Source organism: Phyllosticta citriasiana (assembly GCF_038021145.1).
Source record: "Phyllosticta citriasiana strain CBS 120426 chromosome Unknown IWZ02scaffold_4, whole genome shotgun sequence".
Taxonomy (NCBI): Eukaryota; Fungi; Ascomycota; class Dothideomycetes; order Botryosphaeriales; family Phyllostictaceae; genus Phyllosticta; species Phyllosticta citriasiana.
The window spans coordinates 2,065,279-2,087,566 of record NW_027117281.1 but is presented as its reverse complement, the minus strand read 5'-3'; the positions used below and the strand labels follow the sequence as shown (position 1 = coordinate 2,087,566).

At 54.8% G+C, this 22,288-nt stretch overlaps 7 protein-coding genes and 1 non-coding gene across 8 annotated transcripts; 2 read left to right on the top strand and 6 right to left on the bottom strand.

Moving 5' to 3' along the window:
* Positions 1-682: 682 nt before the first annotated feature.
* Positions 683-4,027, top strand: IWZ02DRAFT_373948 (spinocerebellar ataxia type 10 protein domain-containing protein; the record flags this gene model as incomplete). Its single annotated transcript, XM_066764735.1, has 6 exons — positions 683-946; positions 999-1,377; positions 1,429-1,835; positions 1,886-2,350; positions 2,408-3,758; positions 3,864-4,027. 6 exons carry the CDS (start codon positions 683-685, stop codon positions 4,025-4,027), a joined length of 3,030 nt encoding a protein of 1,009 aa, XP_066624819.1.
* A 2,431-nt stretch (positions 4,028-6,458) lies between these two features.
* On the bottom strand, positions 6,459-8,068 carry IWZ02DRAFT_215875 (uncharacterized protein). Its single transcript, XM_066762748.1, has 3 exons — positions 7,749-8,068; positions 6,775-7,698; positions 6,459-6,636 (listed from the first exon to the last, which is right to left on the bottom strand). The coding sequence occupies exons 1-3, from the start codon at positions 7,939-7,941 to the stop codon at positions 6,608-6,610; spliced, it is 1,146 nt and encodes a 381-aa protein (XP_066624818.1). The 5' UTR covers positions 7,942-8,068; the 3' UTR covers positions 6,459-6,607.
* A 967-nt stretch (positions 8,069-9,035) lies between these two features.
* On the bottom strand, positions 9,036-9,135 carry IWZ02DRAFT_t37. Its single transcript has one exon. It is a non-coding gene; the product is annotated as a tRNA-Glu (tRNA).
* Positions 9,136-9,878: 743 nt separating this feature from the next.
* IWZ02DRAFT_215787 (uncharacterized protein) lies at positions 9,879-11,857 on the bottom strand. The gene is made up of 7 exons (XM_066762747.1): positions 11,385-11,857; positions 11,162-11,323; positions 10,967-11,112; positions 10,872-10,908; positions 10,787-10,823; positions 10,546-10,734; positions 9,879-10,481 (listed from the first exon to the last, which is right to left on the bottom strand). The coding sequence occupies exons 1-7, from the start codon at positions 11,742-11,744 to the stop codon at positions 10,021-10,023; spliced, it is 1,392 nt and encodes a 463-aa protein (XP_066624817.1). The 5' UTR covers positions 11,745-11,857; the 3' UTR covers positions 9,879-10,020.
* Positions 11,858-13,018: 1,161 nt separating this feature from the next.
* Positions 13,019-15,796, top strand: IWZ02DRAFT_489218 (uncharacterized protein; the record flags this gene model as incomplete). Its single annotated transcript, XM_066769543.1, has 5 exons — positions 13,019-13,103; positions 13,166-13,186; positions 13,254-13,388; positions 13,441-13,539; positions 13,710-15,796. The coding sequence occupies 5 exons, from the start codon at positions 13,019-13,021 to the stop codon at positions 15,794-15,796; spliced, it is 2,427 nt and encodes an 808-aa protein (XP_066624816.1).
* Positions 15,797-16,148: 352 nt separating this feature from the next.
* Positions 16,149-16,998, bottom strand: IWZ02DRAFT_468706 (RmlC-like cupin domain-containing protein; the record flags this gene model as incomplete). The annotated part of the gene is made up of 2 exons (XM_066768651.1): positions 16,149-16,280; positions 16,348-16,998. 2 exons carry the CDS (start codon positions 16,996-16,998, stop codon positions 16,149-16,151), a joined length of 783 nt encoding a protein of 260 aa, XP_066624815.1.
* A 1,519-nt stretch (positions 16,999-18,517) lies between these two features.
* IWZ02DRAFT_468705 (glycoside hydrolase superfamily) lies at positions 18,518-20,076 on the bottom strand (the record flags this gene model as incomplete). The annotated part of the gene is made up of 3 exons (XM_066768650.1): positions 18,518-19,351; positions 19,459-19,760; positions 20,010-20,076. 3 exons carry the CDS (start codon positions 20,074-20,076, stop codon positions 18,518-18,520), a joined length of 1,203 nt encoding a protein of 400 aa, XP_066624814.1.
* On the bottom strand, positions 20,076-22,283 carry IWZ02DRAFT_447397 (PH domain-containing protein). Its single transcript, XM_066767284.1, has 4 exons — positions 21,816-22,283; positions 21,629-21,754; positions 21,481-21,573; positions 20,076-21,431 (listed from the first exon to the last, which is right to left on the bottom strand). Exons 1-4 carry the CDS (start codon positions 21,909-21,911, stop codon positions 20,304-20,306), a joined length of 1,443 nt encoding a protein of 480 aa, XP_066624813.1. The 5' UTR covers positions 21,912-22,283; the 3' UTR covers positions 20,076-20,303.
* Between the last annotated feature and the right edge of the window lie 5 nt (positions 22,284-22,288).

The window sequence follows — 22,288 nt, the reverse complement described above, 5'->3', positions numbered from 1 at the left end:
GACCAGCTTCAAACATGTCAGTCTCAGGGGAATGGCCGATGTGCTTGGTACCTTTACATCCAAAACTTGTGAAAGTGATCTCTGTTTCCGGTCTTTGAAGGTTGGCATTTTTGTGGCAACAGGCTTGAGTGGAATGCCTTGCCAGGCGTCGACATACCCAACAACAAATCATGGGCTTGCTTGCATGCAACGATGTGCTGTCAAATTGCGTAGACTGCAGAGACGGCGGTGTGGGAGGCTGGCAACTATCTTCACAGCCTTCGAGCAGCCCTCGAGTTGTGATTCCATGCAAGAGAAAGGCAAATTTCGAGCAAAGATCCGCCGCGACGTCTTCGAGTCAAAAAATCAGACGGTCATTGAGTCGTGCGCCAAGCTGCGCACATTGCAGGCGCGGATTGATGCTCAAATTCGATTCGGAATCCATTTGCAGAAATTGCGGGTTTCTCCCTGTCGCAGGGCGATCAATTGAAGGCAGCCCAGGCATGGAACGCGCAAAAGTCCTGGGTGATGATGTCGTAGCGATGAAAGTCATGGAGCGAAGCGACACCTTTAAGTAGCGGAGCGGAGGTGACTCGGTTGTGCGTCATAGCGCTTTCCCGCTCTCCGCTCCACCAGCGCCGAAAGTCCATGCTTCGACAAATTCCGCCCGCAACACTCGCATCCTCTACAACTACCACGCGCCATGTCGGCGACCCAGAATACGTCCGCTGAGTCGCATCATGGCGGCGACTCGCCTGCTCCGCGGACGGCAGGAAGCTCGTCTTCGCCAAACGCGGACGACGATACTCCAAGATTATCAACAGACCCGTGGGCGGTTGAGCTGTTGCTGATTCTTAACCCATGGATAATACACTTCAAGTCACCGGGCTATATCATGCCCTACATGATGGAGAAGCTCGATTCGATGTGCAAGAAGACGCTCAAGAAAACCGTCAAGGACGAAGAAGTTAGGTACCACAAATCCATCGCATCTACTCTGGACGTTCAAGACTGACGAGACCAGGTACTCAATTGGCTCCAGTCCCAAAATCTGGCAAACCCTCAGTGAATTGCTTCAATCCGCAGTCCCATCCCTCGAAACACGCTCGTTCGCGCCACCGGACCCTGCCGCACCTGAATTCGAGGGCGCTTCGGTGACTCTTATCGCCTCCAACTACAGCACTTTGATGAAGGACTTGGAGCGGCTCATTGACCTTGTGTCGATTGGCCGCAATTCTCTCACAATCGGCGAAGACGCTCAGGAGCTCGCGGCAAAGATGCAGTTCGACTCGGAAATATTCAAGCTCACGTCTGTCTGCGTAAAGGCAACTGCCAGAGGTTTCGATGGCGACGCTGGAACACAGGACGGGACGCGGTGGCAAGACGTAATCAACTCATGTGGGTGGAGCAAGTTGACACTTTCCGGTCTTAGACTGACACTCTTGCCAGACAAGAAACTGCTCATCACAAGTCTGCAATTCCTCAACAACCTTGTTGCTCGCAACGAGAGGCGCAAACTGATGCTCTGGGTTGAACTGTTTGATGGTTCGCCTGAGGGTGCCTTCAGGCCAGGTTCGAGGCCGCCGTTTGAGACGTCCGGGCTGACCACCACGCCTGAGCAAGACTGGAGCTCAGTACCATACTCCGATTTTACGGCAAAAGCAATCAAGGACCTCTCCATGGGCGCAGGATCAGGCTCGCAGCAGCGGGCGTCTTCTCCATTTCTGCTTTACATTGGGAAGATTGGGATGGATGTCAAGCGTGCTTTGCTTGCAAAGGGCGAAAAGGCTGGAGCCACTGAAATTGCGGCCGAGTGCAAGAAGAGGTGGCAGGAAATGCCTCAGGAGTCGCGCGAAGTAGGTCTTGTTGCTTGCTTTGCTCTTGACAATGCTAATCTGGGATTCAGGAATGGCACCTCTTGTACAACGATCTCATGACCAAGTACCGGCAGGACGCGTCACTGCTAAAGTCGATAAAGCCACCTTCTGAGCTCAAGCCAGTTGACCCCAATGCAAGCCAGGAAGAGAACGTTGCTGCTCTCGCTGCAAGCATCAATCAACTCCAGCTGGAAGTCGACCGTATGAAGAAAGCCTTGCTATCGTCGAAAAGCAAAATGCTCACCTACCCTTCAGCACAACCCAAGATTACGCCGACCGATGTCCTCAAACGGTGGGATATTGAAAACTTCCCGCTCACCACCAGGCTTCCAGAATCGCCTGCCGCGAGCGAGGCAGACTTTCGCATGGCTTACTCGGCAGCCTATGGAGCAAACATTCTCCAAGAAGGAAAGGACGATCTGATGAAGCGACTCGAAACTTTCCCGGAGCGCGTGCCAGTGCAACGCATGCCCGAGGCATCGCCCTCTTCGCCTGTAATATCACCCGCGTCCCCTAACGCCACCGAACCAGCCGAAGACATTGGAGACGAGGTCAGTGATGAAGAAGACAGTGAGGATGACGACTATGTGGTCTCGGGTGATGACGGCCGAGGCCTTCTGACTGACGTGCCTTTGATCTTGGCACCCTCTGAGATTGAGGTTTTGCCAATGATCATCATGTCTGGAATAGTGCCGCCACCCGAGGGAGCGTCCAACTATGGTGTCCTTCCAGACGAGATTTCCGCCATTAAGAATATGCACACGGTGCGGTGTCATCTTCTTTTGGCCCAGGACAATGGAAGAAACTTGCTGCGCGAGCTGTTGATATTTGTTGCGGCGTGGGATCTGCGCGAAGACGAGCTCTACTTCAAGTTCATGGTCAAGATCACCGAAGCGGTCCTCATGAATGGGCTCCTGCCATTTTCCTATCACGCGTTCCGCGAAACGAAAGACATCATTTCGCCAGCCCAAGGGGTCATCATGAAGCTTTTGACCAACATTTTCAAGACGAGGCAGAACCAGGCGGTGGAAGCGGCCAAGGACCATGGCGATGGCCAAGGGTCGTCATACCCATTGCGTGTTGACGTACACATGGTCAACTTCCTGTTCACCGAGTTCCGACGGCACATTATCCCCCAGACATGTGCTTTGATATTCCTCCAGGGCCAGATCAAGGCCGGACACGCTCACCCCGAAGACTTTCCGCTCAACCTGTGGGACATGGAGCGCATGTACGAAGGGGTGTATCAGTATCTCGAATTTTTCGCCATTTTGACTGAGCACGATGTATGGAAAAAGATGATGGCCGACTGGGAGATCACCAGCGAACTTATTACGCTTTTGAAGGAGCTCGACTCGGCGTTGCCCAAGCAGACTTTGCTGGCGAGAAGACCGCCAACGATGCCCGACAGTAACAGGTCGGCGAGCCCTCAGCCTCCACCAGGCTCTGGACCTGCTCCAGTGGCAGTCGAGCGACCGTATGACGTTAGCGGGCCGCCGTTGGCAGCGGATCAGTTCCCGGCACCGTCTTCGTCTAGTGGACAGTATGTGGAGGATCCAAGCGAGGAGCCATCGGACTTTGAATGGCGGAATCTCAAGAAGCTGACAGTCTTGGTCTTGACGTCGCTTGTGTGGAAGAGCCGCAAAGTCCAGGATCAGGTGCGGGCACACGGAGGTGTCGAGGCAATTCTGAATTGCTGTCAGTACGACGAGGGAAATCCGTACATCAAGGAGCACGCAATCATGTGCCTGAGGTTCTTGCTCGAGGGCAACAAGGAGAATCAGGATGTGATTCGCGAGCTGGAGCCTCAGGGCGTGGTGCCAAACGAGGTACTGGACCACCACGGATACGAAACATTCTGGGACCAGCACGGCCAAGTCAGTCTGCGTCGCAAAGAAGTGGGTGCATTGGCGAGCGCCAAGGCGGCGGCAGCAGCAGTTCAGGCGGCGGCGGATGCGGTGCGGATCGGATCAGGGATCAGCAGTAGTGCAAAGGATGTCGGGGCAGAGGGGGAGAGGAAGAGGCCGCCACAGATTGGGTCGGGGCAAGCGAATCTGGATCTGCTGATGCAGCAGGTGATGAGGGACCTGCCGGCGACGGTGCAAGGAGCACGACGAGATGCGGAGAAGGCGGCGGCGCTGGCGAAGCTCGACAAGACATTCAAGAAGTGAGCTGAGGGGGTTGCATTCTTCTGGCGTCATAGTGATTGGGCTGAAACGGGAAAAAGAGCACATGGTGCCGGCGTCTTGGAGTCTGGTTTGACAAGCTGCCGAGATGGGGTGACGATGGCATGGAGTTGGCGCTGTGTCTGGGAGCTGCGTCGAGGCAGCGTGGGTATAACATGGAGGCGTCCCTGCCGCATTTCTAGAGGGCTCTGTTGTTTTCAAGTCTTCTTTGCTGCATTCTCTTCGCCGTGTCTTTCTTTGGCTGGCGTGTTAAAAGACTTGTTCTTGATCTCGTTGTCGTTTGCACTCCAATGTAGCTTGAGCCATGGAATCCTGCCCTTGGACCACACCGTTCGACACCGGCACTCGTCCGCCTGAATAGTTCAAGACAAACGTCTGGACATGGTCCCCAAGCACCCAATCACAGCCAACTCTGGACGAAGGTCAATGGGAGAGGAGCCAAGTCAGTCAGCATCGTGAGCATTTCAGCGAGGGCCGGTTGGGTTGCCGAGTGCCGACGGGCGCAGGGGCCGCAGAATCTCCATCACACCACCGTCTCGCGAGGGTTGGCTGTTCGCTCAGGTCACGCCAGCCATACACCACTGATCTCCCCATGCAGTCAGCGCCCCAACGTCGACCCTCGCCGTTCTGGGAACCTCCAACGGTCGCTCGGCAGGGCTGAAGCCCATCGAATCACGACACCTGCACTCCTGCTTTCCTGCTTTCCCCGGATCCAGAGCCGAACGGCCAAGCCAATTCTACACCACCCTCGTCTCTGGCGGCTCTTCTGATTGCTTGCGGCTCTCAGCGGCCACGATGCCGCGACTCAGCCCGGTCGGCATTGGCACGAAACGACTGCGACGGATCTGAGGCCCGGTGCGGGTGCAAACGGGACTGCCTCTTTGACCATGATGCCACCAGTATTGACTGGCCCCCGTCTCAGCTGATGCGAAGCCTGGTTGTGGTTTTGTCCGGCCGTTGACCGTTGGGCACTGGGTCGAAGGGGGATGAGTGCGTCATGAGCAACGCCTGCGCCTGCGCTTTCTGCGTGGTATATATTCTTGCTTCTGGCGCGAGGCAGGTGTTTCTTTTTTCTTCATCATCACAACCATCACAACAACAGTCTGTGCATAAACTGCGACTTCTCTTGGCCTCGAATCAACGAGACCTGTCCATATCGACTGCAAACCACCACTCTAAATCCGGCTGTTCATACATCGACATCCCTCCCTTCTCAATCGCAACCAACAACCACCAAAAACACACTTTGAAGCTCAACTCCAAATCGCTTCACCCCTCTCTCAATCAACCACCGACCAATTCCTCAAATCAAAACCCACCTCTCCAAACAAAAAAAAATGGCATTCCGTCCCTCGCCCATCCGCGCCTTCCTCCGCTCCGCGCGCAACCTGCTCCCCAAGGAGGCCCGCCCCGTCGGCCGCTACCCCACCACGGGCCCGTCGCACCCCGTCTCCTGGGGCTTCTACCGCACAAAGTTCACCCGCACCGCCACCTGGTACGTCCCCATCGCCGCCGGCATCCTGGGCTGGCCCGTGCCCGTCGGCTACGTCCTGAACAAGGTCGGCATCTGAGCAACCCGCGACGTGGAACGACTGCTGCAGGGCGTAATGGGAGCATTGAGCATCTTCATTTCAGAGACGGAGAAGATGGGGGGGGGGGGGGGGGGGGGGGGGGGGGATGGAGTGTTGAAAATGGAGGCTTGGTCTCTCTCTTTTTTTTTTTTCTTTTTTTTTTTTCTTTCTCGCCCTTCTGGTCTGCCTTTTGCTTGGGTTTTCCTTCTTCCTTCCTTCCTTCCTTCCTTCCTTTCTTTCGGGGTCCTCACACTCTTCTTGGGCGTTGGAGGTTGACATTCGCGGGCCTCTTTCCGCTGTAAATATTCGTCTGGACTTGGACTAGACTCTATACAGACAGACAGACCACCACCGGAGGGGAAGACTGATGGTGAATTGATACCCGAACTTGCCACATCATCCACTTGGCCCAATGAACTGCGTGATCTGCCTGATTTAATGCTCGCTGTGTGTGTGTGTGTGTACCGAGTGCGGCGCAGCGCTGAGTCACTTCACTTATCTCCTGCTGTCCGCAAAGTTTCTTCTCCCCTGCTTCCCTTCCTTCCCTTCTTTCTGAGCCCTTTGAGAAACATGGTAGCTGCCACAGCAGCGACAAGGCCAGTTCTGCGGTATCGGGCAATCGTCCAAAATCCCACATTATCATTTGACGAACAACCTTTGGACCGCAATCTACCCGTCCGTCAATCCATTGACTCATGTAATAATCATACAGTCGTTGAACATGTCTACCCGGGCTGACACCTTAAAAAGCAGCATACACAGGGTATCGTATCCCTTAAACACCTCCGAAGCTCCAAGCGCCGTTTTCATGCCATTCTCCTTCTCTTCTCTTCTCGACATCTCACATGGTGGCTGACACCGAGCATCCCTCTTCCTCTCCAAAATCTTTCGCCGTCCCCCAAACAAAAAGATAAAAAATAAAAATAAAAAACACACATGAATAACAAAGCTTGAGAAATTTTATTCTGCTTCCACCACGGTGAGCAACACCAGCTCATCCCTCCAACTCGACCGGCCCGACAGCTGGCCCAGATCCCTTCTCCGGCAAATGCAGGTCGGCAGACGACAAGCTGGAACGCGAGCGCGGGCGCGCCGCCTTGCCCTGCGCCGCGGCGGCCTCGGGCGTCAGCGACTTTGGGCCAGGCGAGTATGCCGTGTAGCTATTCGACTTGACGGGGGGCGGGCGATAGGCCAGGTAGCTGGGCTTGAGGGGCGCGGGTGCCGTGGTGGTGGCCGCAGAGGTAAAAGATTGGTACTTGTCGGGACGGTAGGGGGGCAGGGGATTGTTGTTGTTTTCTGATGGGACATGATGAGGATGAGGATGAGGAGGGGGAGGGGGAGGGGGAGCGACGCCGCAGGTGCCTCCGCTGTTGAAGAAGGCAGCGATGTCGTCGGCGAGTTTCTGCTGCAGCAGGTCTTCGATGCTGGTTTGGTCGAGCTCGACGGTTCCTTCGGGCTCGGGAGATGCGGCCAGCTCAGTCGAGTCGAGTTCGGCCACAATGTGAGGCGTGGCGTTGGCGCTGCTGGGGTTGGAGTTTGCGACGACGACGACGACGGAGGAGTCCCGTGGTGGCAGCTTTTCGGATTGGGACGAGCTTGGGCGTGAGAGGAGCGAGTGGGCGCCACCACCGCTGCTGCTGCTGACGCTGGCCGCTTCGCTGGAGGGAACGCTTGGTGGCCGATACACGGAGCTTGCCATGTCGGCGTAGACGGAGCTTTGCGCTGAGCTCATGGCCGACACTCTGCGACTCTGCCTCTTGGAATCCTCGATGCCGGCCTTGGCCACCAGTCGGTCGACCAGAACACTGTGGGCCTTCTTGAGCGTGCCTTTGACAAACTTATTCATTACAATGTTGCAGTGCATGTCGCAGTCCTCGCGGAGATAGAGGCCTTGGCTTGGGATGTTGAGGCCGAGTTCGACAGGTGCTTGCGGCTCCCCAGGAAGGCTTCCACCGACGCTCCATTTCTCCTTGATGTCGAGTCCCAGAGGAGCGTAGACGTGCGTTTGCACGCCGTCAAAGAGGTCGTGGAAACATGCGTTGTAGGTGACTGATCCAGACACGCCGGGAATGTAGCTCACTCGATCTGCACATGTCAGTTTCCGCATAAGAGGCATTCATCTTTCGATGACTTACCCGTCAGAGAATACCAGATGCAGTGGAATTCTTCGGCAGTCGCACTTCGTGGAGGCCGTATCATATGGCGCTCCACAACCAAGGGATTCAAGTCTATCATGGACATATGATCATGCAAAAACTCCAAGACAGTCTCTTTCGAGACGCCCGCCGGCAGCGGGGTAATAGTAGTGAAGACGGTCCTCTTCGACATGATGCTTGCTCACTGTTGACGATGCGTAGACGGGGCGGCGGCGCAACAGCGCAGAAAAGGGGATTCGACAGGCGGTCCGCTACCGTCGCGGCGGGGTCAGAGGTGATATAACAACCCATAGCTATCCCCCGACGAATCCTCATGGTTCGCCAAGTGCATCCGTGGATCCAAAGGGAACTTGTGGCTGAACCAACGGCGCGCGCGCATTGGTCCTGTCGGTCTGGGTTACGGCATGTCAGCCAGCATTCGTAAGATCAGCCCGCTTGCGCCCTATTTTTGGGCTGACTTGTCGTCCAAGCCCCCTCCGGCATGCACGTGCTTGGGCGAAAGGTGACTTGACTTGGGGCGATCCAGCCATCATCTTGGGCGGTGCTGTAAGCTGTCCCGTCGAGTGGGGGAGGTAAAGCGTGGAGTTGATTGACGTCGAGGGCCAGAAAAGCAGGATTCAGGGGATGGAGCGCTGTGATTGGTTGATTGGTCCTGGTTCTAAATCGGTGCATTTTGGCCCCGACGATTGATCTGGAAGCATTCGAACATACAACCAGACAAGACACACGAATCCAAACGAGCTGCATTGGCCTGCATATGCAGAAAACACATGGCGACATGTTGTGCAACGACTCAAAAGTTCGGGTGTGACCAAGGCGCGTGGCAGAAGTCGTGGCACAATGACCAAGATAGGGCAGAATGTGGGTACGTTCGGGCGCTTTGATGCAGATTTCATGAGAAGAGCAAAGTCATCCTTTGTCAGAGTTCCCATGAGCATTTTAGCCTCCGTAGGAAGGAATGTGGATGGGGAGAATCCAAGTTCCATCTTGCGGAAGACCGTGTTTATGTATGCCACGACTTTTGGCAATACGCCTCGTCGGCTTTCGGCTTGACTGCAGGTACGCTGCTTGGACCTAGCAACGGGTGTAAAACAGACGATTCAAATCATTCGTTTCTTGAAGTGTTTCGCTACGCAAGATGTCCTTCACACCCTGCGTCGTTCAGGCGGCAAAGCAATAGAAATCCTGGTCAAAAAATGCCTTCGACTCACAACAACGCACACTCCCTACCCATAAATACTACAAAAAACGGGTCGCAAAAGGTAATTCCGTCGCCGGGAATTGAACCCGGGCCTTGCCGGCGCTTTTTAGAGCGTGTTGGACTCTCTTTGAGAGCGGCAAATCCTAGCCACTAGACCACAACGGATGTTGACACATATCACGTGACGCCTGTGCATACATGTATACATACATCCACCATCAAGTAGAGATTCAAGATTTACTGGTCTAGTACAAGTTTAATTTGCATGGCTAGTGGTGCGGGTGATGGAAAATTCTTGATTCAGGGATCTGTCATTGACGACGGGGAAATTTTGAAAATCCAAACCACAACCAAAGTAGTTACATCAGTAAACCTAACCAATGAATCAAGCAAGAACAACGCCTCAGGGCGTAAAGCAGAAGGATTCGACTCTTTTTGAAGGCGGCAAATCCTAGCCACAAGGCGGCGACAGATTTTTGATGTCAGAAAAGAGATGATCACTTGCTATGTGATGTAGAAATCAGGACTACTCCTGCGATAACATGATACCGAGTTGTAATATGTTGATCTAAACGTGATCCGGAGTGGTTGGTAAGTGTGGTGGTGGGGAATTGTTCGTTCCGGGGTCTTTGACGAATCGAGATGGCCCTGGCCAAACAACAGCCTTCGAACGATTGAAGAGAACAGGTCCGAATAGCTTCTTCTTTCACAAATACATGAGGATCTAGGACTCGGTGGCAGAAGTCGTGGCACACGCCCGCAGGCATTGCTTCTACAGGGGAGAGCTTACTACGAATACTCCGGTGTGGTAGCACTTGAGTGCACCCTATTGATTACCAATCAGAGTTTACGGATTTTCCCTGCCTGCGGTCTTTTGCTCATCTACTTTTGGTTGTGTGCCACGACTTTTGGTCACAAAGCTTCGATCCGTGCCTCTACGCCTTTCGCCCACCTAGTCCCTATTCTCCAAACGCCACTCGGGCAGCACAGAAGCAGCATCCAAACACCAACTTTTTACATTTCTATCACTCTCAATCTAGTCGGCATCTCTCAGCTCAGCTCATTCGCATGGCCCGAAGGGCCCTGCGTCGCGTAATCAATCGTGACAAACGCGCGATCAACCTCACTCAGCGCCTCGCAGCAATACTGAAGCGTCTCAGCAATATCGTGCACCTTGCGCAGCGGTGTGCGCTCGTCGAGCAGCATGTCAATCTCGACCCAGATGCCGTCGCCCGCATGGTACGCCGTCACGCTCTTGAAGCCCTGGACCAGCGGCCCGAAGCGGATCGCCAGGTACAGAATCTTGCGGTGCACGCGATCCGAGGCGGCACTGCCTGTCAGACGTGTGACGTTTTGCAGGCACGTTTCGGCCCAGTCATAGATGATGAAGAGAGAGAGCAGAGCGGCGCCGACGGGGTCGAGCCACCAGAGGTGCGCGTGGTAACCGATGACGGGGAAGAGGAGCGAGAGCGTGTTGAAGTAGACGTCGGTTTTGCAGTCTTGGGCCAGGGCTAACGCGGCTTGGTCAGTATTCGGAGCACTGCTTTTGAGGGGGTTGACTGCTTCATAACGCACCTTGCACTTGAGTCGTTTTGATCGGTGTGCAGCCAAACCAGATGAGCCCCTTCAATCCAACTGTTGAGGCCATGGCGGCAATGGCGACTGTAGGTAGTTGAACGGCCTCTTTGGGACCGTCGCCCATGAGCTTTTCAACGGATTCTTGGAGCACTTGAATGAAAGATACGATCATGATGATGGAGAAGACTGTCTTTGTTAGCAACAATGAAGCCAGTCTCGGTGAGATCCATTGACTTACCCAGAATACCAAGAGGCTCGAGACGTTTTCTTCCAACCTTGTCCTAGTTAGCAAGTTTGATATCCTTCTACGAGTGCCAACGTACGGGAAATTTTGCCTGTAGCTTTTGTAATCGCCATTTGCTGCCAACAGACCGTTAGTATCCAAGTAAAATCCTATGAAACAATGTTTAACACATACACCAAGCGGTTTGTGGTCCAGACGATCAAAGTACAGAGCAGATCTAATGCCGAGTCGACCAGCGAGGCGATAAGTGACAGCGACGACGAAAAATACGAGGCGACGCATTTGGCCAGGAGGAGCAGGATATTGGCTATGACGTTGATCTGCGGGCACAGTGTCAGCTTGGGATCCTTCAAGCCCCGATGCACTCACATTGATTGCCCATTTGGCATTCCTCCTTGCTTTTCTTCTCTTCTCCCGCTCGTCGTCTGGCAGCAACGGCTCGACGCTTTCTTCTGTTGCTTGAAGCGCGCCGCCACTCTCAGCAATTCCGTCGTGGTCATAGTCTCGCGGATTCATCGAATCCAAGACTTCCTGCGTCCTGGATGAGCCGCTGCCTCTGGACCACATCTACCGACGGGCAAGGAAGACTCACATCCGCCGTGGCCATGACGATGGCATCCACTTCCAGCCAATCATTCAAACGCTCATTCTGATCCTGGTAAAACTTGCGGACTTTTTTGTTCTTGGTGTTCTTGAGCTCCTCGATGCTCTTGCGGTAGCTCTCCAGCGAATCGCGGTCCATGCCCTCGAGGCCCTCGTGCAGCTGCTTCTTGATCTTGGTGACTATTGTCGAGTCAATGGTCTGGGAGATGGCGTCGCGAAAACGGAATCGTGGGGGTAGGTCACGGCTGGCCTCGAGGTCATCGGGGTACTTGTTGCCGTTGGCGTCGGCATCGGCGTCGTTGTCATTGTTGCGTTTCTGGCGCGTTGCGCGGTGGCGTGCGGCTACCATTGCGGTCTAGGTCGTGTGAAGGGGAGCAATGCTGATAGTAAGTGTGTGTAGCAAGTGGCCACTACAGCCACAGAGGCTGAGATTGGGCGAGTGGACGAGGATCGGGCGGCGGAGGACGATGAATGATGCGGTAAAGCAGGACGATGGTAAGAGCAGTGGAAGAAGGGACAGGAAATGGACGGGAGGATATAGCAACAGTGCAGGACGCGCAGGCCAGCAGCGCTACATCATACAAGCAGTGGGTCAGCAGCGGGTATCGCCAAGTTCGGAGTGGTGGTTAGCTTAGCTTGGTGAGACCGGGGGACGGGAGCTTCCAGCCTGTCGGGCCATGACGTAGTTGCGGGCATGGATCGCCGCGGCCCCTCTGGAATCCCGTCGCTTTCCAGTTCTCTCGCTATCACCTTCGTCTCCGCGACTCACCTACCATCCAGCCCTGTCGAAACTTGATCTTGCCGGCATTTGATATCTTCAACGTTTTCTTCCTCTCGCGTGGCATGGATTGACCGTGTCTGACGTGCTCCATTGGCCAAGTTTCCTGCATCACTGTTTCGCTTCACCAAACCCCTGGAACTTTCTGCCCTGGCACTCTCGAGACCTTTCAACATGTCAGCGTTTCATTTCGCACAGAAATGTCCAGCTGTTCTGTGAGGAAATGCTTTTGTTATGCACAATGCCGAGTGAGAAATACCAGTCTGCCAAAGGCAATCCTGGTACAGTAGCATTCATGGGAGTAGTGGCCTTTTTTCAGGATTCACAAGATGGAAACAAGCATCGAGCCAGTCCACCTGATTGCCCCATCAGGCTAGGCGCGGGTAGATGATTGTGCTTGCGACCAGGGCCGCATCTTCAGAGCCGCAATCGCTCGCGTTTGAATCATCAAGATCAATTATCCAGCATTTGGTGTCTCTTGATCGAGATCATGTGGCGCCTTTTGCTTCTCGACTACACCGCTCAACACCTTTCCGAAAGATGATGCTGTTGATTGAGAGACTTGGTGAATATTTGCGGGAGGGATGCCATTCCCGTTGAAATGCTTCCGTCAAAATTTAGAGACATATAAGGGACGGGACCAGACTGAGCCGGGGGTGAAAGTGCAATTTGTTGGTGGTTTGGCGCTGTTGAGTGGCCCGAGCGCGGGGCCGCTGTTGCGTCACTTGCATCTTCGGTTACTTCAGTCGCAACGCAGACAAACCCTCGACCTTCATTCGCATCGCCAACGCTCCACGCCGCCTCGAGTTTTGACTACCAGCAATCACGCCGCTTCTAGTGTCGCCATGTCGCATCGCAGGATTAAGAATATCGACTTCGACGACGACGACGACCTGGACGAATATGACGAGGATGACTATGGCGAAGAAGGTGAGGGCGCAGCGCCTCTACGCCGACAAGTCCGAATCTCCTGCTAATCCCAGTCTCCTCAGAGCTGAGTCCCGAAGATCAGGGTAGGCACAATAACCATCGCTTGCACGCTACTCCCGACATGCGCGACTAACGCGCGACCTACACCAGAGCAAATGCGCCAAGGCAAAACCAAAGTTCGAGAAGCACTGGGCCCAGACTACGCAAACGTCGGCGACAAGCAAATTGAAGACGCGCTTTGGAATTATTACTACGACATTGGAAAATCCGTTGCGTACTTGAAAAGTCAGGGACCTGGTCGTACCGAGCAGAATAGCGTGGTTCTGACGCGTCACAGATGCTCATAAGCCTGCGCAAACGAAGAAGGCGAAGCAGCCTTCTAGATTTGACCAAGCCGCCAGTTCTGCCGCTCAAGCGCAACCAAAGCAAGCAAATGGTCAGTACTCAAATCTCCACATTGCTTATCCCTTGCCCCCAACAAGGAGCTGTCCTCCATCCATATGAGTAAGAATTCCCCGGACACACGTACCGGTCCATGTAAGACCACCCCACCTCGACTTTTCAAAAGTTTTCGGAACGCTAGCTGAACTGAGCTCCTTTCAAAAGTTTTTGACGCCTATCCACTTCTCTCGATGCTTCCAACACTGCGATCCGACTCCTCCCCCGCAAACTTCTTTGACGACACTCCGTGGCTGAACGTTCCAATAAATCGGCGGGGGACCTTGACTCCTGCAAGGACCTTGCCACGCATGGGTTTGCTCGGGGGCTCGTCCAAGATTGCTGCCTTGGCTGCTGCACGCAGGAAGAAGCAGGAAGAAGCGAGATCAAACTCCGCTGCATCACCCGCTGAAGATGCGCGGCAGCAGACGGGTCGAGCAGTTGCTTTGTTGGATAGCCTTAGCAACAAGGCGAGTTCAGGGAGCCAAAAGAACCAAGGTCAAGCCTCGACAGGCACTTCACAGGAGTCGGCAGCACCAAAACCCAATGCCCAAGCACGGCTATATCCTCGTAGAAAAAGGAGTCCAAGCCCCGTCAAGCCGGAGCCAGTCCCTGAGGCTCCCAAAGTGGAAACCAAGAAACGAAAAGCGAGCCTGCCAGATATTCGAGCCGGTCCCTCCGTTTTTGCAAAAACCATGTTTGGATCAACACCCAGAGGACAGCTCCGAGGGGGCGAGACATTTTCGCTACCATTCAAACGCATCATGCCGCAGGATGCCCAAACTGACCCATTCGCAGGACCAAGCCCAGATGATGAAGTACTGAACAAGCAGGCCAAGGCTTTCAAAAAGTCAAATACGACTGGAAATGCCGCGAACAAAAAGGACAAAGACACCGGGGCCGTAACCAAAGGCGTGGCAAATCTCACCGTAGACGACGCACCCCGAGTGAAGAGCAAAAATCTCAACGTCCTCGAAGAATACAAAAAGTCGAATCTCAAACCCTCGGCAAACTTCGTCGTCATTGGTCATGTTGACCATGGCAAGAGCACACTCATGGGGCGTTTGCTGTACGACCTCAAGGTTGTCGACGAGCGTTCGATAGAGAAGCTACGCAAGGAAGCCCAGAACATGGGCAAGTCGTCTTTTGCCCTGGCGTGGGTCATGGACGCAACGTCAGAAGAACGCTCTCGAGGTGTAACCGTCGACATTGCAACCAACACATTCGAGACGGAAAAGACCAGATTCACCATTCTAGACGCCCCAGGACATCAAGACTTTGTTCCCAACATGATTGCTGGCGCCAGTCAAGCAGATTTCGCAGTTCTCGTCATTGACGCAAGCGCAAACAGTTTCGAGTCTGGTCTCCGCGGTCAAACCAAAGAGCACGCGCTCCTCGCCCGAAGCATCGGCGTGCAGCAACTCATCATCGCTGTCAACAAGATGGACGCGGCCTCGTGGTCCAAAGAGCGATACGACGAAATTTCACAGCAAATGGCCGCATTCCTCACTTCTGCCAACTTCCAGCCTCAAAATCTCAAGTTTGTCCCGTGTGCTGGTCTTACGGGTCAGAATGTCGCGCATCCCGTGCCCAAAGATGTTGCTCCCTGGTATGATGGACCGTCGTTGGTCCAGGCCCTTGAGGCGTCCGAAGTCAGCAAGCGCGCAGTCAGCGGTCCGCTCCGCGTGTCGATATCCGACATATTCCGCGGCGACATCACCAGCGCTGTCTCTGTAGCTGGCCGCATCGATTCGGGGAGCCTGCAAGTTGGCGACGCCGTCGTCACCCTACCACGTCCAGCAGGCGAAACGGGGACGGCTTTCATCAAGGGGATCATGGTTGACGACGAGCCTGCTGACTGGGCAGTGGCGGGCCAAATCCCCACACTACACCTGACCAACATTGATCCCGACCAGCTGCGATTGGGCGACGTTGTCTGCCATCCGGCAAACGCAATCAAGAGCATCACAACCTTCACCGCGAAGATTCTCGCCTTTGAGCACGTCATGCCCATGTTTGTGGAGGTGCACAAAGGAAGGTGGAACATGGAAGGGCGCATAACCAAGCTGTTGGCAATACTCGACAAGAATTCTGGCGAGGTCATCAAGACAAAGCCACGCGTGATACAGCCGGGGACTGTCGCGAAGGTAGAGGTCCAACTTGACCGGGCCGTGCCGCTGGAGACGGCGCAAAGGGTGGTGCTCAGGAACGAGGGCTTGACCGTGGCCGCCGCCTTGCTGGAGGAAGTGAGATGATTATATGCCTGTCCATATGAATAGAACCCTAGAGCCAGATAGAGTCCAAGATAGGTTTTCTTTCGACGAGGACGTTGACCATGCTCAAACGCTCCGGTTTTCAAAATTTTTGAATCAGAACTTGAATTCAATGATGCGCCGTGCTTTTGTTGCCCGCTGAGGATGAATGCCATTAGCCAAGTGGTAAGGAGCCACCATCCCTGGGGACGTTCATGCCACTGGAACCATGAGTACAACCTGGGGCTTATCTTTCGAGTCGGATTTCTCGCATTCGTTTGCGAACCGCTCGAGTCATCTCACCGACGATATCCGTGCTTTCCCAATTCTACGAGTCTGGATCCAACGGCCCTTGTTACGAAGTTTGCGGTTTGTCCTTCCTCAGTAACCAGGCGAGCTCCTTTGCTTGCTCAGGAGCCACCAAGTCCTTCAGGCGCTCTTCCGTCAGGAAATCATGGTCTGCAAACTCAAAGCCGGGAACGACGGTCTTCGAATGTCAGCCAAGGAGACTCCATGACGATCGATTCAATGACACAGGAAAACGGGTACCTCACCTCACTGATCAACAAACCCTTCTCACTCTTCCCGCAGCCATCCTCATCCTCCAACAGGAAACTCGCCTTATACTTGCCGCCGTCTACAATCCACACCATACGCTCCCCTCGCTCAACATCCTTACCAACCACAAACGTCTCAACGCGCGCCTTACCCTTCCCCTCCCCACCGCCATCGACCTCATCCGCATGAATCAACACATAGCGTCCACGCCCACGAATCAGCGTATGCACCGTCCTTCCCTTATTCCGATGCCACTTGCCGGCCGAATTGGCCTGGCCGAGCAGGTAAAAGATGCTCGTGCTGGCCGCGCGCGTGAGGTCCGTCCAGCGCTGCTCCGCAACCCTGCCACCAGCCGTGTTATACGTCTTCTCGTCGCCCGACGCCGTCTCGGCAAACGACACGACGCCCGCGGCCGGGCTCAGCATGCCGCTGTCGTAGGTCGCGTGGAATGGGTTTGTCACGCGCCGTGCGTCGCGGTCCAGCTCGACGAAGTAACCGCCTTCCGGATGCGGTTGTAGGCCCAGCTTGCGGATGAGCGTGCTTGTGCTGCCGTTCTCGTGGGCGGGCGCGTCGGCGCTGGTTACGGGTATTGAGGAGGGGAATGAGGGCTGCAGAGGCGCGGAGAGGCTGGCGTCGATTGTGGACATGGTGGTGTTGGTGCTGGATTGCTTTCGCTGTTGTTTTGCGGTCGTCGAAGTGGTGCGGGAGCTGTGGGGACTGAACCTGGGGATGATGTGGATCGATTTGAGAGAAGCAGCTCGTAGCAATGCTCCCCAGCCTTCAATGAGTTGCGCGTCTCATTACACGGAGGAGAGGGGAAAGCTTATGTGAGAGACGGCGCGAGAGGAGGAACAGAACACAAAAAAGGCGATGACGGCAGCGGGGCGATAAGATGGACAGACATAGCAGCGATAAGCATCCTGCAGTCATTCACGTTTTCACGTGCAAAACCACCAAGGTATCTTTCCAAACCTCCTGTGCCCCCTGTCCAGCATCACAATCTAAAAGCGCGCACGCAGGGCACTGAAGACTACGTCTCGGAAAACTTGCTGCTTTCCAAGCGATACGAAGAAAAAAAAAAAAAAAAAAGCATGGCCGCTAGCTCCACCAAGCAAGCCTCGTGGCCCTGTCATCTTATCTGCAACTCAAACGCCGCCGCCGCCGCCGTCGTGATTCACATGCTTTGCAAAGCAAACGAGCCAGTTGAAGTCATGGAAACCCGAGCATGCCAAAGGGCGCGTGTGATCCATGGTAGACCCAGGGGACTATTCCAACGCCCAAACGCCTAATAGGTATCCCAGCGGGCAAACAGCCTGTTTTTGAGGTGCAGTCTGTCTGCAGCACCAAGACTGCGACTTCGCAATGCTAGTATGCTCTTGATGCTCGTCATTGGCGGCTATTTCGACAGTTGGTCTGCACGTGAACGCAGTCTCCCCCTTCGTTCTTTCTTTCGTTGGTCGTGCTCAACGGGAACCGTCATGCGATGGGGACGAGGTGGCTGGGACCAGTCCCTTCTTCCACCCTTTGTCTGGGTGAGTCGCAGAATTCTCTGCTGTTCTCGTTTCGGCTGAATGGGCTAGATTCGCGGCATTCGAACGACAGTCCATCATGAAGCGGGAGAGAAAGGGTTGCTGGAAGGAGTATTCAGGCAGCTCAGTCTACGTCAAGAGTATTGAAAGCAAGCATTGCGTACAGTACGAGGCTTGAATGCAGAAAAGCAACATCTGCAAGCCGATTGGATGAGCCGTGTGAATGTAAGAATTTGGCGCTTGGCCAATCAGTGACTGCGAGCTGTTGTGTTCTCTGTCGAGACGGCTAGATCGTGCCTTTTGATAATCGACGATTGGTAGTTTTGAAGATAACCATTGACCTTAATGAAATTCAAGAACAGCTGACGACACGGCCAAGCATCGATTTCATGCGCGTTGGCTCAGTTTACTTTTTTGCCTTCTCAAAAAGCAACTTGAGTTCATTTGATCCATGAAAAGTCGGCTTCTCGACCACGCACCGCCATGACGAAACCACAGAGAGTGAGGCGTCGGAAGTCGATCTGTGCATTTCCGCGCGGTCAAGGTTACTGTACAATTGCCGCGGCAAACTCAGATAACACAGCGGGTGACTCAAACTGGCCCAACCGGTGAAGCTTCGTGTATGCTGATTCGTCCGTCACTGCTCAAGAAGCAGCACGGCTGCCGTCTCTACGTCGCCGTTCGTGGCATTCAAGGCCGCGACGGCGTTCGAGCGCCCAAATCCCAGCTCGCAAAGCTTATCGACGTCGGCGCTCGGCCAGGGCACCTGGTTTGGCGGCAGGGCGCCAGGAGGGGCAGCAGAACCCATCACCCCCTGGCCGACATGCGGTATCGCCCCCCTTGCGGCAGTTCCCATCACCTTTACCCACTCCCATGGCCGGCTGGAGCACGCCAAATCGCGTCCCTCCTCTCCCTCGTTTGACCCTGCGTTGAAGTATTCCCATCCCATGACGCCGCCGAAGCGTAAACCCCTGCTGCGCAACGCCGTCACGACGCCTAATAACCTGCCCACGTCTACCCAGCCACTCCCCCCGTTGCGGTGATTCGTCAAGACACCGACAACGATCTTGCTCGCCGGCCACCCGGATGACACCATCGCGTTGTAAAAGTGCGCATTGCTGGCGTCACCCCAACCGTTGTAGAACTGGACGTGATACCAGCTGACGAGATGACCGTGTCCCGCCTCCAGCGCGAAGTGGTTGAAACCAGACATGTGGGCGTGGGAGTGGGGAATCTGGAGCGGTGCACTCTCCGTTGGGGTGTAGAGGATTGGTGGTTGCCGCAAATCTGGAATCATGGCCGTCGCGACTGGGGCTAGGGTGGTGATGAAAGACGGGCCAAAATCGCTGCGCAGGCGCGAGAGAAGGCGGGTGATGGTAAGGAGGGAGATTTCCTCTTCGACATCGAGATCGAGGCCGTCGAGGGAGTGTCGCCGAATGAGGTCTCGGAGGGGGGCGTAGTATGCTTCGAACTGCGGTGGCAGTGAGTTGGTCGCTGCTCGTTACCGACTTGGCCAGACTCCATGGATATCATGGCGCCGAATACGAAAATCTTGGTAAGTCAATGCAGTATGCTCACCTGTTCTTCATTGCCCTGCAGCCTCCAATAGCTTCCTTTGGCAGCGCCGCCCAGCATGCCCATCACCTTTACACCTGCTGCCTTGAGCTGCCGCACCTCGTCCCATAGCTGGTTGAATTTGTTTGCGCTTGGTGGGTCATCGTTGAGAGTGATGTTTCCAGGGCCTTCGTTCAAATGGAGTGCGGCGACGATGACGTGCGTCACTCCGGTGTCGTTTGTCAGAAGGGGTAGCAGCGAGATGGGCTCGCCAGACGGAGTGTGGTGCGTTTGGGCGTACAGTATCACTCGCGGTATATGACCGTCTGCAGTAGAGCTTGTCTGGGGCGGATGTTGGGTTTCCTGTAGCTTCGGCGATGACATGAAAGCGATGTTGTCCTCGGCTGTTGCTTGGGACGTGACGGGAATCAACTGAAGTCGGCATGTTCAGGCGCGAGACGCGGAGGCGCCGAGAGCGCGGGCGGGAGCGCGGGCGGAACCGGCGTGGGGTGCGCAACGGGCCCTCTGCGCAAGCCCCTGAGCTCATCTTCAGGGCCCACAAGCCCACGACATACGGGAATGGTCCTGGCACAAGAATACGGGATGCGCATCGTTTTCAGGAGTTTCAGGCACTGTGCGCATTTGAAGAATCGTATGATATTAGAAAAGGGTCGAGACAAAACTCGTGATATATTGCTTTCCCAATCAGACCAAAAGCTTCCCCCCAGCCGAGACGGGAATAGAACAAGCAAACAAACCAGTGCTCAAGGCGATCCAGTGTCGTTTTCGTGACTGGTTGCGTTGAAGAAGGAATGGCGGAAAGGCAATCCATCAATCTGACCACACCATGGGATCAGCTACTCGCCGCCTCAAGCTTTCTCCTTCTTCTCCTCGCTCACGGCGCTGGTTAGCGCAGCAGAAGTCGTGGTAGGAGCAGCAGACGTAGGCTCCGAGCCATCGGCACTAGTGATGCCCTGTGTTTGAAGCGGCGACATTTTCCCATCTGGGCTGATTGGGCTCGACGCCATACTACCGCTGGTAGCCCTGCTCTCAGCCGGGCTGATGGGTTGTTCGCTTGTGGTGCTACCTGCGCATTCACGAATGATGTTCCACCATTTTTCCGCGTCGCCGGCAGTGTGCGCCTTGAAGGCAAATTCGTGCGTCATTGAAAAGGCATTTCCAACCTTTCCTTTGGAGACGTCCTTGCCCTTGACGTTGAATTTGTTGCCATCGATGGCGCCAATGGCACAATCCGGGAGGAACAGCGAAAGCTCCGGCTCCGGATCCTTTTGAAAGTCGTCGTCTGTCTTGTATTCGTGCAGGTACTTGGCCGGCGTGACCACGTAGTAGCTAGCATCGTAGCGACGCAGCATCTTCCCTCTCTTCTCCAGCGATCCGGCAATCAAAGGCTGAGCTGCTTCGTGATTCTGATTAGGAAACGTGATGTTGCCCACAGACCGTGGCGGGGCAGAGGGGTCAATGAGAATGTTAGTCTCGCGCTTGATGAAACCCTCCCATTCAAAGTTTCCAGGGATGCACTGGCAAGTGCCGACGATGTCGGCGTACATGGCCTTGGTCTGTTCCATCTGCGTGCTCATGACTGTGTTGAATTGTCCCATGCCGCTCTGGAAAGTCTGGATAATGTGCGCTTCAAATTGCGCAAAGTTGTTTTGCACAGCCAGGAGATCCTGGCGATTGTTGTTCTCCTCGATGCATTGCTTGTTCAGGCGGTGGACGACTTGGCGCTTGAGAACGTAAGGATCCTGGTCGGCAGTTATTCTGCCGCCGGCAGACGCGAAAGCAGCAGTGTGCTGACCCAGCAGCTCGATATGCTTTTGCGTCACAGCACGGGCCTTGTCGACGGCCTTTCCAGTCTTTCCGGCGCCCTTGGTGAGCTCCTTGTTCTTGTTCTTTATCTCGGCGTGCAAGCGTTCGAATATCGGGAGGACTTGGCCTTTGAGCGACTTGGCGGTGTTTTGGTGCGAGTTTGAAAGTGCCTGGACAGTCAGTCGAGAACGGGGTTTCAAGATTGTGACTGCGACTGACCTGAGTGTTGGATCGAATGTTGTCAAACCACCCTGCCACTCCGCCCATGTCCTGGCTGAAATGGTGACCTTCTCTCAGGGGAGAGGAGACTGTCTGTTCCCCTGTTAGCAACGCGCGCAGGCATTGAAGATGATGCGATTTGACCGACCTTCAAAACTTTTTCATATTCCTTCCCCTGGCTAGTCTGGAGCTTCTCGGTGGCAGTAATGTAGTCCTCGACGTAACCGCAAGCGTGTTTCCAAGCCTGCAGGCGCTCCTGAAAGAGCTTGGTAACCTGAATCAAGCGTCTTGGTTAGTGCGCATGGTTTGGAATTGTGCGCAACAGCATCGCTTGCCTCGCTGGTGTCTTCGTCGGGGATTGCGCTCTCATCGCCCATGGTCGTGGTCGTCGTGGCTCTCCTAGGGAGCGTGGATTCGGTAGGGCTTGCCATTGCGAATTGGCTGGGTCGTAGGATCGGTGATGGGTAGGGATGGTCGCAATAGTGTATGTATCGCGGAAGAGATAGGGAGGCTCAAGGAACAGAGAAGTTGGTGTGCAGGGTAGAGGGCGGGATCGGAGATGGTTGTGGTTCGGGGCGAAGCCAGGATAATGAGCTGGGGGGTTCAAGTACGGCTTGGCGAGCTCAACGCGTCAGAGGCGTCCAGACTCGGCTTCGGGGGCGTCTTTAGGGGGGTGTTGGGATGCGCGAAACCACGTCGTTGAAAGGCTGGGCTGGTCAAAAGCTCCAGTCTGAGCCAGATCAGGAATGAGGTCACCGTGATGGTCAGCACTAAGACCAAGAGACCCTGACACATGTTCTAGCCCATC